The sequence below is a fragment of the Meles meles genome, chromosome 4 (genome assembly GCF_922984935.1).
Source record: "Meles meles chromosome 4, mMelMel3.1 paternal haplotype, whole genome shotgun sequence".
NCBI classification, from domain to species: domain Eukaryota; kingdom Metazoa; phylum Chordata; class Mammalia; order Carnivora; family Mustelidae; genus Meles; species Meles meles.
This window is the reverse complement of record NC_060069.1, coordinates 31,791,471-31,804,003: the sequence shown is the minus strand read 5'-3', so window position 1 is coordinate 31,804,003 and position 12,533 is coordinate 31,791,471. Positions and strand designations below refer to the sequence as shown.

Sequence of the window (12,533 nt, the reverse complement as noted above, 5' to 3'; positions counted from 1 at the left end):
ATTTTCCTAAGAATTATGTTAAACCTGTAGATTAATTTGTGGGGAATTGACATCTCTACTATGTTGAGTCTTCTAATCCATGAATATAGTATATTAAATCTTTGATTAATTTCATCTGCATTTTGTAGTTGTCAGCATATAAATCTTGTATAGGTTTTATTAGATTTACATCTAAGTATTTCAGTTTTTCTGAGCAATCATAAATAACATTGTATTTTTAATTCCTATGTCCACATGTTCATGGCTAGCGTATAAAAAATGTGAATTTGAACCTCATAGTTTTCCTGACTCATGAATTGTGGGAGGTTGTTGTAGTTGTTGTTGTTTTTGTTTTTTAAGAAGTTTTTAAAATACAGTCTTCTTGGGGTTTTCCACATAGACCATCATGTCATCTGCAAATAGGGATGGTTTTGTTTCTTCTCTTATCAGTGTACTTGTTACTTCCTGTGTTCCAGTTACCTTCCTGTGTATGCCGAAGTACAGGAGCCCCACGTGTACCTGCAAAGCAGCCGCATGGAAGTCACAAACCTCTACCTGGGCGTGCCTACCAAGACAACCATCACACTCACCAATGGCACACTCCTGCCTACCCGGTTCCACTGGGGCAAGGTGAGTGAACTTGCACTGTTGAGCACCGGGTCTGCAGTCCTCAGCACCAGAGGCCCATGTGGAGTGGGCCTTGCCTGCAGTTGCCCCACAGGTGCTCCCCAGAACAGAGTCTCACCTCTCGCCTGCAGCCTGCCCCTTGCCCTGTGGTGATCCAACATGCTGGGTTCCTTGAAGGAGCAGCACATCTGGTCTGGTTTTTCCTTGCCCTGCCTCCAGGGAATTCCAGTTCCCTACCTGAGGAGTCGTCTCCGGAGCACACAGCCAGGGTTCCCACCCAGCATAGCCCATGACTGGTCCCCATGCTGTTGTGAGCCCTGCTAGGCACCGCACGTGGGGCTCACTATGGAGCTTCCTTTGCATGCTGTGGGAGGTGGGGCCGTGTCCTGTGCCTCCAAGGCAGCTGCCTTCTGCTCACCATCACTCTAAGCCTCCCAGGGCAGCTAGCTTAGTCTAGGCAACTCCTGACAGGTGGGAAGTCTGCCCAGGGTTGGGGAGGGGAGGCGAAGGGAACAGTGGGTTATTCCCACCAGTGAGCACACAGCCCTTTCTGGTCCTGCCGTGGGCCCGCAGACTGCCAGCCTCCACCAGAGTGTGCCCCAGGACTAAGCACTGTCTGGACCCCAGGTCCATGCTGGGAATCTAGCATGTGATGAGAGGCCCTATGTCTGCCAGCTGCTAGGACGCCAAGCAGGCATCTGCACGGCAAAGATCTCCCCTAGACGCGGCACGCTGGGTCCCAGTGAGGAGCGCCAGCTCAACCTGGAGTTGACTGCACATACCCAGGTGAGTAAGGTGGGGAGGAGGCCTGAGGGATGACGAAGGTTCCCCCCGGAACCAGGTGCCGGCAGGGAGGTCTGCCTCAAACCCCACTCCTGTAAGAGGGCAAGAGATCTCTTGCCTTTGGGCCTGGGGTCCCCATTCCTGTTAGGCCTGCTCTCTAGGGATACAAAGTCCGGAAGCCTGGAGCAGGCCTGAATGTGCCCCCAAACCCACTGGCCACGTCCAGCCTTTGGCACCAGCTTTACCCTTCCCCTCTTCTGCAGCCATAGGTGGGCCTGCCTTTCCAAGTTGCCCAGAGATGCGGAGCAGAGCTGCTGCGCACAGCAGGCCCTGTGCTAGGTGCTACTGGGAAGAAAGGCACAGCTGCTCCCTGGCATGGCCCACAGGAAGGCCCTCGGGGCGGAATGTGCTCAGGACTTGGTTGGGGGTTGCTGGCTCTTTGTGATTCTTGTGAGAAGAGAGACCTCTTCCTGGCGGAGGCTTGCAGACCCGGTCCCATTTCTCCCTGGCAAACCTGGAGATGGTAGACTTTCTTTCTCAGCTGAATCTGAGCTCTAGGGTGAGAGGCAGATGGACACAGACATGGAACAGATTTCTTGATTTCTGTGGGAACAGCTTCATCAGAATAAGTGTGTGGCTTCTCCAGAGGCCCGCCTGGAGGGTCTCCCTTCATGGGGCTATGCACAGATATTTGGAGCAGACTCAGCCAGGAGCCCTGAGGAAAGTGTGGAATGTCAGGCTGGACCTGTGAATGGTAGCTCACTGGAGGGACTGGGTAGCCCTTTCACAGAGTGGAGACTAGACAGAGGTCAAGGCCTTTGTGCTGAGGGCCCCACAGCAATCACCTCTTCTAGGCAAGACCATCTGGGGCCCAGTCCCAGCACTTACGGGTAGTGATGTGCCCTTGGTGCACTTTCTTATAGGAAGAGCTGACGGATCTGGCCCTCCCTTGTACCGTGTCAGGCATGAAGGAGCCACTGGTTCTGGGCATTTCTGGGAAGCCCCAGGGACTGCAAGTGGCTATTGGCATCTCTATGGAGGACTCTGACAGCAGGTGAACCCAGGGCTGGGGCCAGGGCCTGAGGGACCAGCACCTACTCCCAGCTGACTCCTGTGGCCAGGAAAGGGCCACAGTATTATTATGCCACCCTCCCCCCACCTCTCTGGAGCAGGTCTCTCTACCCAAACCCTTCCCTGGTGGTCTTTCCCCACACACCTGGAGACACGGCGTCCGGGCTTGTGGGAGATGCAGGGGACAGGGCTGTAGGCAGCTTGGGCTCTCCCACACAAGGCCAGTCACCCCTGGTCAGAGAGGGTTTGTGGTTGAGGCCCCTCCTGGTGTCACGAGCTGACAAGAAGGATGTGTCTGTGGGTCAGCAGCTTCACGGGAGGCAGTCCAAGGATGAAGCCTAGTGTGTAGGTGGCTCTCACACTCCCATCCCAGTGGGCTCTCTGAGGGTGGCATGTAACTAGTGCCCTGGGCCCGGGGCAGTGTGCCCAGCACGGAGCTGTTTCCAGACCGCCTGGAGGAGCTCCGCCTTGACTTTGGCTCGACGGTGCCTCTGAGGACCCGCGTGGGCTGCCGGCTCATCCTGACCAACCACTCCCCAATCCAGACACCTTTCACCCTCCAGTTTGAGTACTTCGGGACTCCCCAGAACAGCCTGACCCAGAAGGCCAGCCTGTAAGTCTGGTTTCTCTCAGGGGCAGTCCCCAGGGAGCAGGGGGCCTGGCCGGGGGTGGGGGGGGGGGTGCTGTTAAGCATCTCTGCGGCTCAGGTGTCCCAAGGCTGCTTGGTGTGAGGAGTGAGAAAGGTGTGTTTTCACAAGGATACATGGAGAAATGTAGAGAAATGGGTCCCAGCACCCATCTCCCAGACTCTGTGGGGACCTTTGGGAGATGCTGGGGTTGTGGCGGGGGACTGGAGGGGGCTCCTGGTAGATGAGGCAGTTCAGGCCAGTAAGTGAGGGAGAAGTTCCTGGCAGCCGATGGAGACATAAAGTCAAGGATGTCGCAGTGAGGCATTCTGCAAAGCTGTAGCTGGACGTCGGCCTGACACCACAGAAACTGGCAGTTTACCAGCCTACCAGAGCTCCATCCCCTAAGGCAGGAGAGCCCAACTTCAAAACCACTGCCATGGGTAGGGGGGCAGCCACTCGTGGTTTGTAAGCCATTAACTTTCCCAGTCCAGTAGTTGGTGGATACTCGATGCTGGACAGATGTCAGCAGGAAAGACTGGAAACAGGGCCTTTTGCAGAAGGCTGGGCAAGAGATGAGTCCGGGTTGGGTTGGTATTCAGGGTCGGCAGGACAGAGACTGGGGGTAAGAGACCTCTACCCCAGCACCCTCTGTGTTTCTTGGAAGGCAGTCTCTGGGCTGGCAGGTGACCTATAGCCACAGGGCTTTGGGTGGTGGGGGTGTAGCAGGTGCCAAGACCAGAGAGGGAGATGAACAGACCTGACCTCTTCCCTGGGAGGAGCAGGCTGAGCTGCCTTCCTCCACTGGGCGCCTGGTAGGATGCTAGTTGCTGGGAGGCATGGCTCAGCTCTGGGAAACAGCCCCGATGGCTTGCTGCTCTTTCTCTTTCCTGTCTGGTGAAGCCCTGACATGCCCTCTGCCCTGCTGAAGACATCTCGGATTCAAGAACACTTGGCCAAGCGAGAACAGCTGAGTAAGAGACCCATGGTGGGCCAGAGCAGGGTTTCCTAGGGCCTTTTCAGGGGCTGGGCCACCTGTTGCAGGGAGGGGACCCTGGTCACAGACCCCATGTCAGTGTTTTTTCTAGCAAGATCTCTGAGATGGTCATGGCCCCCTGCCTGACGGTACACCCTTTTTGAATGGGGCCATCTCCTGGCTAGACATACAGCCCATGGACAGGATCTGGTTTGGATTTGGGATGGGTGTTGACTCAGAAGGGTGGGCCCCCATTAGTCCTGGCCCCTGAGAGGTGAGGGAGGCTGCCTGCTAGATTCTGGCCTCCCAGGAGGAGGGTCTGGGCTATGGATTGGCTTGTCTGGTATAGTGCTTTGCTAACTCCTGAGGGTTTGGACCTCCTTCTTGCCCTGGAGTCCTGAATCCCCTTCCTGGTTATCACCCAGATTTTATGGAAAGCATGTTGTCTCATGGGAAAGGAGCTGCCTTCTTTCCCCACATTTCTCAGGGCATGCTGGGGGCCCGCCAGCAGCTGAGCATCGACATCACAGGCTACGCGAACATGTGGGGCGAGTACTGGGACAGCCTCATCTGCACGGTAAGCCTGAGCCCGGCCCCACCTTCAGGCTCTCCCTCCCCCAGCTCCAGGCCCTCGGTCTCTTGGATCTCTCCTGGTTGGAAGACAATGCCCATGAGCTTGGGACATCGCATCCACAGCAACCACAGGGATTTAGGCAGGAGGGATTCTCGGGAGCAGAACATTTCATAACTTTTCCCACAGGGACCCTGAGGCTGGGCACACTGAGGAGGGCAGAGGAATCTGATAGACTTCCTACTTGGGCCAGGACTCGAGACCTGAAGGAACACGAGTGTGGCGAAGCAGTACAGCCTGCCAGATACCACACATCACCTAGCGCTTGGTGCACTCATTCTCCCATTGGCCCTTCACTCACTCATTCAGCCTGAAGGGGGTGCCTGCTGTGCATGGGGTTCCTGTGGGGTCCCTCTGGATGGGGACAAATAAGAACGGATGATCCAACAAGGAGTTCCTAGTTCAGTGTGGAGGGGTGAACTCCGTCCATTGTTCAGTTGGAGAAACGGCCTTGAACGGGGGGAATGGGGAGTCAGGGACTGCCAGGGCAGGGGACGAGAGGGACCCAGGATTGGTGTGCATTTGCAGGTGGGGGACTTGTCACCAGCAGTCATCCCTGTGCACATGGCAGTGGTGGGCTGCCCCATCAGCTCCCAGAGGATCACCTACTATACCACTGACCAGCTGCAGAAGGAACCAGTCATCAGGTGACCCCACTGGCCTCATCCCCTAACCCTTGAGACCCTCTGACCATCACCCTGGCTGCACATGCTGACCTTGTTGCTCTCCAACGGGCCCAAGGCTTTGTGGCACCACCCAGCAAGAAAGCCCCAGGACAGGGCTGCCCAGGAAGGAAGAGTCCTCCAGGGCCATGGCTTCTGTCTGCACAAGGCTTGGAGGAGTTGGGGAGAGAAGTAGCCAGTAGTCAGGGTGGCCTGAGGGCCGTGCCAGGTCCTGGGCCCCACACACACTACGAGTGGGGATCTGTCGGGAGGTGCGGGGCAGGGAGCGGGTGCTACCGAGGCACTGAGCAGTCCTGGGTCACGCTCGCTGGGTGCTGCACGGGAAGGCCTCCAGCCCTAGGTCTCCATGACTTCAGGATCCACCACCGCCGGGGGCCTCCTCCGTGCCTAGGCCCCAGTTCCAGCCCTGCCTGTGCTGTGTGTGCCTGCTGCGGCCGTACTGAGCCTGGTCTCTTGCCTCCAGGTTCGGCACCCGGGTCTCCGGAGGAGACACAGTCACCCGGGTCCTTCGCTTGAATAATTCCAGCCCCTGTGGTGAGAGGCTTTCGAGAGAAAACTGGGGCTCTCTGGCATGTCGTGCCATGTGGCGGGCCAGGCTGCAGGACAATGGCGCTGGGGGGAGGCTAATCACCCTCTAACCCAGGAGTCCAGGTGGCCTGTGGTTACTGAGGGAGGCCCCTGAGGGCCAAGGTGGGGATTGACCTGCTGATTGGGGGTTGTCAGAGATAGCCGCTTCCATGCGCTAGGACAGGATGCGCCCTTGCTCACCCCTGGGGTCCCCAGTGTCTGTGGGGCACCTGCTGCTCTCATCAGGTTCACTTTGCACAAGGACAGACACTGGTGGGGGACACCTTTCTCGTCCCTTCAGCCCGCACTACCTGAGCCATAGCCAGGTGCTGTATGAGTTGCTGGGAACCCAGAGGGAACAGGACAGCACACCACTGTGCTGGTGGGGGTGTCGTGGCCAGGTTGAGTGCATTGAGGGGGACTGCTGGAGCATTGCACGGGGGGCGTCCAGGCTGCGTCCAGGAGGCAGGACGAACCAGCTGGGCCTGGGGAAGCGTATGGGAATGGAGGGTATCAGGGCCGCAGGAAAAGCTTTGGCGGTCTGGAGGTGGACCAGGGTTCCAGGCATCTGGAGGCTGGGCCTCAAGGGGCTGAGCCAGTCTTCAGGGTAAAGAATGTACAGCGGGGGAATGCCAGCCCTCCTGCTCCGTCTGTCCATGGAGTCCCTGCTTCGTCTGTCTATGGGGTCTGGCCAGTTAGGAAAGGGGCACTGAATTCGCTGCTCGAGTTGGCTTTTTCAAGATCCCCTGGCATTTCCAGGGGTACCTGGTTGGCTCAGTCGGTAGAGCCTGTGCCTCTTGATCTCAGGGTTGTAAGTTCGAGGCCCGTACTGGGTTAGAAGTTACTTAAAAATACAGGCTTAAAAAGAAAGATCTGGTGTTTCCAGCAGTTTTACTTCTTAGCTGTTAGATGCATTTGAGAACTGAATCACGCCTTTGCCCTTTGCCGTTTTTACCCTTTATCATTTTGTTATGTTTCTTTGTAAACAATGAAGAGCTGAGGGGCGCCTGGGTGGCTCAGTGGGTTAAAGCCTCTGCCTTCGGCTCAGGTCATGGTCCCAGGGTCCTGGGATTGAGTCCTGTATCGGGCTCTCTGCTCCGCACAGAGCCTGCTTCCTCCTCTCTCTCTGCCTGCCTCTCTGCCTGGTTGTGATTTTTGTCAAGTAAATAAAATATTTAAAAAAAAAAGAAAAAAAAATGAAGAGCTGAGCTCTTTAAAAGCCCAACCTGACATTAGCTTTTAATAGGAATAGTCTACATACTTATTTTATGATTTTACATTTTCTACTTTCTTTTGTTTGTTGTGACTTTGTGCCATTTTCCTTTTGTTTAATTTGGAATTTCTCTTCTACCTTCTTTTGTTTTGGTGGTTCCCTTCTTGTCCTCGGGACTCATCATCACACTCCGGTTCTCTGTCTTTACTGAACTTCGGTGGGAGAGTGGAGGTCACTGGTGGCCTTGGTGAGGGGGATTTGGTGGATATAAGAGGCAGGTGCCAGGGTAATAACTTGAAGAAATACGAGCCCAGGAGCGTAAGCCTGTTGGCCAGGTCTCCTGCAGGGCTAGCCATGAGTCAGATGTTAGCTGGGGAGTGGCTGAGAGCAGAATGGGGGAGGCGATGATGGACAGGGTCCTACAAGTGTGCTGTGGAGGGACAGAGGTGGTTTGGAAAGGTCGTCTGGCAGAGGGAAACTGTTCAAGGTGGGGAGACTGAGCATGCCTGGCCCCTGAGAGGGGGTGGAGGTGGATGGAGGTGGGAGGGAAAGGGGGATAGCTTAGATACCTGCTGAGCAATGAAGGTGTTGCGATGGGACTTAACAGCCTTCTTGATGTGGGGGCTTTGGGGAGAGGAGCTGCAGGCAGCAGCCCGGTGTCCAGCAGCCCCGTGCCGGGGAGGCAGCTCAGGTGTCAGAGAACAGGGAAGGCGTGACAGTAGGGCCATGGGTCAGTTCAGTTCTCCAGGGTTAGGCTTTGCCGGGTGGGTAGAAGGCTGGGGGTGAGGAGGGATGGGAATCCTGGCAAGATGGAGGTTGACATGGTGGCGTCTAGATGAGCCCAGCTGGGGAAGGAAGTGAGTGCAGTGGGAGCCGATGGAGGGGAGAAGGCAGGCAGAGGGGCTGGAGTGCCTGGGGAGGCTGTGGGGAAAGCCCCAAGGACCTGGAGCAGCGCATTTGGATGCGAGGTTCTGCTTGCTGCGATACTTAGGGTAGGGGCTGACAGAGCCAGCTGACGCAGCCTGTGGTCCAGTCTCAAAACAAGAATCGCCTGGAAGTGGCATTAGGAAGAGGGCGAGACCCCTCCCCACGCTGAGTATGGGAGAACAGGCACCAGTAGGGGTAGTGGGGCAGAGGTCCAGGGAAGATTCACCTGCCCCTTCCTCAGCCCTCCCCCTCCCTCCTGCAGACATCCGCCTAGACTGGGAGACCTACACTCCAGAAGACAGGGAGGACCGGCTGGTGGAGCTGATGGTGTTTTATGGGCCACCTTTCCCACTGCGGGACCAAGCTGGGAATGACCTCTTGTGCTCAGAGACCCCTGAGAGTAGCAGCTCCTTCTTGTCCCCAAGCCCCTCCAACACTTCGGACTCCAGCCACGAAGCCACCCAGACTGTGAGCAGGGGTGGAGGGGTGGGGTGGGATGGCGGCTGAGCTGGGGCCAGTGAGCCTTGAGCCTGTGTGAGCCCCAGCAACTCCCTGATGACAGGCCAAGGACAGCAGGGTCTCACAGAAGCTCATCTCAGTCATTCTGCGGGAGCACGATGGGGTGCCCGCTGACCACCTGTACTGCATCAGCCCCAAGCAGGTGGTGAGTCGGGGCGGGGGGTGGGGGCTGCCACACTGGGGGGCAGCGGCACCAGCTCTGTGGGCAGGAGCAGCGCTGAGGCTACTGTCCGTGTCAGGTGGTCCCTGCAGGGGGCAGCAGCACCATCTCCATCTCCTTCACACCAATGGTCCTGGGCCCTGATGTCCTGCACAAGGTGGAGTGTGTTGGCTACGCCCTGGGCTTCATGAGCTTGGACGATGAGGTAAGCCCTCCATGCCCAGGATGGGGCCACGGCCACCCCCTCTTCCGTCTGGCATGCTGCCCCTCAGCTCAGGGACGGCCCATAATCAGGCTTGGGCCCCACAGGTGGAAAGAGAGCTTCCGGGGAGGAGGCGTCGCCTGCAGGACTTTGCGGCAGGACCGCTGAGGCTGGACCTGTGTAGCTACGTGAGGCCCGCACAGTGAGTGGCCGGGGCCTCCCGTGATCCCCTTGTGGGGAGCACTCCGGGAGCAAGAGGACAGGCATGGGAGGGAGAAGCCAGCAGGAGAATCCAGGCAAAGGCTGGCCAGAGCCCAGTGAGCACAGTGGGACAGCCAGGAGGCCCCCGGGGCCCAGCTGTGCTCCTTGTTGGCAGGCTAAGCATGGAGCTGGACTACGGGGGCGGTGTGGAGTTCTGGCACCAGGCCAGTGACCTCATCCCGGAGCAGCCCTGTACTGGGGTGAGTATGCAGTCCTCCCCAGCCCTGCCAGTCCACTTGGGCCTCAGAGGTCCCTGTGAGCCCTCTTACAGTCCGGGTCCTCCTCCCCCGGGAGTCCACTCCAGAGCCGCAGGCTCCTGGAAGGGAGAAGTGCAGCCCGGGCTCCCCACCTCTGTGGCTCCCCAGGTGCTGAGCGAGCTGGTGACCACCCACCATGTGAAGCTGAGTAACACCACTGAAATCCCACAGTACTTCCGGCTCCTGGTCTCCAGTCCCTTCTCCGTTTCTCAGGAAGGGGCCAGCTGCAGCCGCAGATCTCCTGGCCAGGCGAGGTGCGGTGAGGAAGAACAAGCTGCAGCTAGCAAGCAGCTGGTGCTCTACCCGCAGGAGAACATGCTGGTCAGTGGGGGCTCTGCAGGCCGTCACCTGGGCCGGAGGTCACCTTCCTCGCACACACATGCACATGTGTAGACGGATGTGTGCACACTGCCATCCCGCACTTGTCCACATCAGTGTCCAGACACTGCACACTCTCATGGCATCTGTCTCCAGAGCTTCCGTGAGCGGTCATATCCGCTCTTCCAAACCGTGTACTTCCGTGCAGGTGTGCTGAGTGCCTGCCATGTGCTAGGTGCTGTGCTAGGTGACAGAACCCCCAATCCTCCACCCCAGACCTCATCACGGAGGGGGCAACTGCTACAGGAGAGAGGAGGAAGGGCACCCTCGGCTCACTTAGCCTTGACTCCCTTCTTCAAAGGTAAACTGAGGCAGCCCTGAAGCACAGCCAGAGGTCCTGTCCCAATAGGGCACCCATGAAACCACAGGCTGTCACCGAGTAAAGGTCCCTCTAAAATGCCTCTGGGAGCCCCTGGTCTCTCAGAGGACATTTTGTAACGGTAGGACTTCTCACCCTCCATGTGCTGGCCCAGGCATCTGGTCCTGATCAGAGTTCTAGCCCAAACTCATTTCTCCACTTTCCTCCTCACCCAGTCCTGCCCATGCCTGAGCCACCACTCATGGCAGGAGCATTTGATCTCGGCAAATATCATTGTGCCCGACCCTGTGCCCAAGCAGAGCCCTGGCATTCTGTTCCACAGCCCCTCCCTGACCAGCCAGCCCCCTACACCCTGTTGCTGCCCCCCCTCAGTTTCCATGTCTCCCCACTCTTCATCCCACACCCACAGCCCTGGTCATGCCAAGAGGTAAAGGGTAGTTTGCCAAGGGGTAAATGTCCTGCTCCTGAAGGCAGGCAGGGCCCTGTCCCCAGGTCTACTGGGTGCTGGGCACAGAGTGGGGCACCATGTCTGTGGACCAAATGCCCCAGACAGCGGCACTGGGCTGCCGGCTGGGCAGGGCTGGCTCAGTCTGGGCTGGCCCTGTGTTCTAGGTGTGGGCAGGTGCCGAACTGGGGCCTTGCTGGGCAGTGGGGGCCATGGAGGGAAGGACGGAGCTCCCGAGGGAGAGGAAGCTGCCGCCTGCCTCCAGCAGCCTCGGGTGACCGGCTGGCTCATGTGGCTCAGGTGAACGTGTCCTTCTCGCTGTCCCTGGAGCTGCTCTCCTATCAGAAGCTGCCGGCTGACCAGATGCTGCCGGGGGTGGACATTAAGCAGCGCACCAGCGGGGAGAAGGAGATGGTGTTCACTCAGAACCTGCTCCTGGAGTACGCCAACCAGACCACTCAGGTCAGTCCCGGGCGCCCCATGTCCGAGAGGACAGAAATGGGCCCGGCTCCACTCTCCTGGGTCAGAGGGGGACAGACCCCACGGGGTCTTCAGAAGTGATGAGCCCCAGGCCTCACCCCGAGGGCCTGGTCTGCCCTGGAAGAGCCCCAGCCCTCGCCTCGAGGGCCTGGTCTGCCCCGGAAGAGGCCCTTCCCTGGGGGAGGGTCATCCTTCCTTACCAGTCTCAGCACAGAACCAGGTTAAGTGCTGGAGGGTGGGAAATAGGGAAGGCTTCCTGGAGGAGGTATGCAGCCTATGAAGCCTCCCAGCTGGAAGGTTCAGGGGAGAAACAGAAAGGAATAGCCTAAGGGGTGGATTCTAGGGAGGCAGGAGGAAGAATCCGTTTGTGACCAGGCAGGCCCTCCAGCCTGGTCCTTGGGTGACTGCTGGGACTCCCCCGTGGGGAGGGTGGGGTGGGGAAGGCTGAGGTGATAAGGTGATAAGGTGTGTACGGCAGTGCCTAAGGCAGTGCCTAAGGCAGATGTGGGGGACCCCCGGAGCTTGGGCAGGTCGGTGCGCAGGTGGGGCCCAGAGCCCAGGAGGAGCAGAGGGCTGGGCCTTGAGCCCCCAGGGGATGGGGGCAGAGGGGGAGGGCGGCCTGACCGGGAAGCAGGAACCACAGAGCTTGATCCCGGCAGGGGACGTGGGGTAGAGGGAGAGCAGAGAGTGTCTTCGGGACCCTTTATCCGCGTAGACTCCCACCAGCCCTGGTTTTAGATGCCGGTGCCAGCCCCCTTCCACTTGCTGTGGCGCTGGCCTTGTTCTCCGAAGCTTCAGGACTTGGGGTCAGCAGGGCCCAGCATCCCTGAGACCCTGGCCTGGAGCCCGGACGGAGGGGACGAGGTCCCTACATTCCAGGTTCTGTCCCCCAGGTGGTGCCCCTGAGGGCCACGGTGGCCGTGCCCGAGTTACAGCTTTCCACCAGCTGGGTGGACTTCGGGACCTGCTTTGTGAACCAGGGACGGGTCCGGGAGGTCTACCTCATGAACCTGAGCGGGTGTCGGAGCTACTGGGCTGTGCTGATGGGTAGGCTGCACCTGCCCCCCACGTCCCCTGCAGGCTGGTACCACGCAGAGTGCCCCATGGCCGGTTCCCAGATCTCAAGTGATCCCAGGGTAGCCTCACCCTGTGGCACTGAGCTGGACCAGAGGGGCACACCCGAGCTGCAGGGCGGGGGATGGAGCTGCCTATGCTCTTGTGTGCTCCCCTCCCTTGGGGCAGGCCAGCAGGAGCCAGACAAGGATGCTGCTGCCTTCAGGGTGTCTCCAAATAGCGGGCTGCTGGAGGCACGACTGGTCAACGGGCCCCCAAATACCATCACCCTCCAAGTTTTCTTCACTGCCAGGTACCAGCCTCTCCCAGCCTTCCCATAGGCCAGGGCCCCCTTCCTAACCTCAGCGAGTGACCT

General features: G+C 58.6%; 1 protein-coding gene across 9 annotated transcripts in view; it reads left to right on the top strand.

The window, feature by feature from the left end:
- The window catches only part of DLEC1 (DLEC1 cilia and flagella associated protein), a 65,097-nt gene that overhangs the window by 52,304 nt on the left and 260 nt on the right, over nucleotides 1-12,533 (top strand). For 4 of the 9 annotated variants that reach the window (XM_046001955.1, XM_046001960.1, XM_046001961.1 and 1 more), the window contains 16 exons: nucleotides 456-609; nucleotides 1,282-1,392; nucleotides 2,313-2,443; nucleotides 2,882-3,073; nucleotides 3,990-4,060; nucleotides 4,488-4,639; nucleotides 5,222-5,340; nucleotides 5,840-5,910; nucleotides 8,346-8,551; nucleotides 8,646-8,747; nucleotides 8,842-8,967; nucleotides 9,072-9,166; nucleotides 9,341-9,425; nucleotides 9,591-9,803; nucleotides 10,925-11,086; nucleotides 11,998-12,470. In XM_046001955.1, the coding sequence (XP_045857911.1) occupies nucleotides 456-609; nucleotides 1,282-1,392; nucleotides 2,313-2,443; nucleotides 2,882-3,073; nucleotides 3,990-4,060; nucleotides 4,488-4,639; nucleotides 5,222-5,340; nucleotides 5,840-5,910; nucleotides 8,346-8,551; nucleotides 8,646-8,747; nucleotides 8,842-8,967; nucleotides 9,072-9,166; nucleotides 9,341-9,425; nucleotides 9,591-9,803; nucleotides 10,925-11,086; nucleotides 11,998-12,470 (2,463 nt within the window). Of the gene's footprint in view, nucleotides 1-455; nucleotides 610-1,281; nucleotides 1,393-2,312; nucleotides 2,444-2,881; nucleotides 3,074-3,989; nucleotides 4,061-4,487; nucleotides 4,640-5,221; nucleotides 5,341-5,839; nucleotides 5,911-8,345; nucleotides 8,552-8,645; nucleotides 8,748-8,841; nucleotides 8,968-9,071; nucleotides 9,167-9,340; nucleotides 9,426-9,590; nucleotides 9,804-10,924; nucleotides 11,087-11,997; nucleotides 12,525-12,533 lie in introns of those variants that run through there. The other 5 variants (XR_006818002.1, XM_046001957.1, XM_046001956.1 and 2 more) reach the window with 5 other exon arrangements.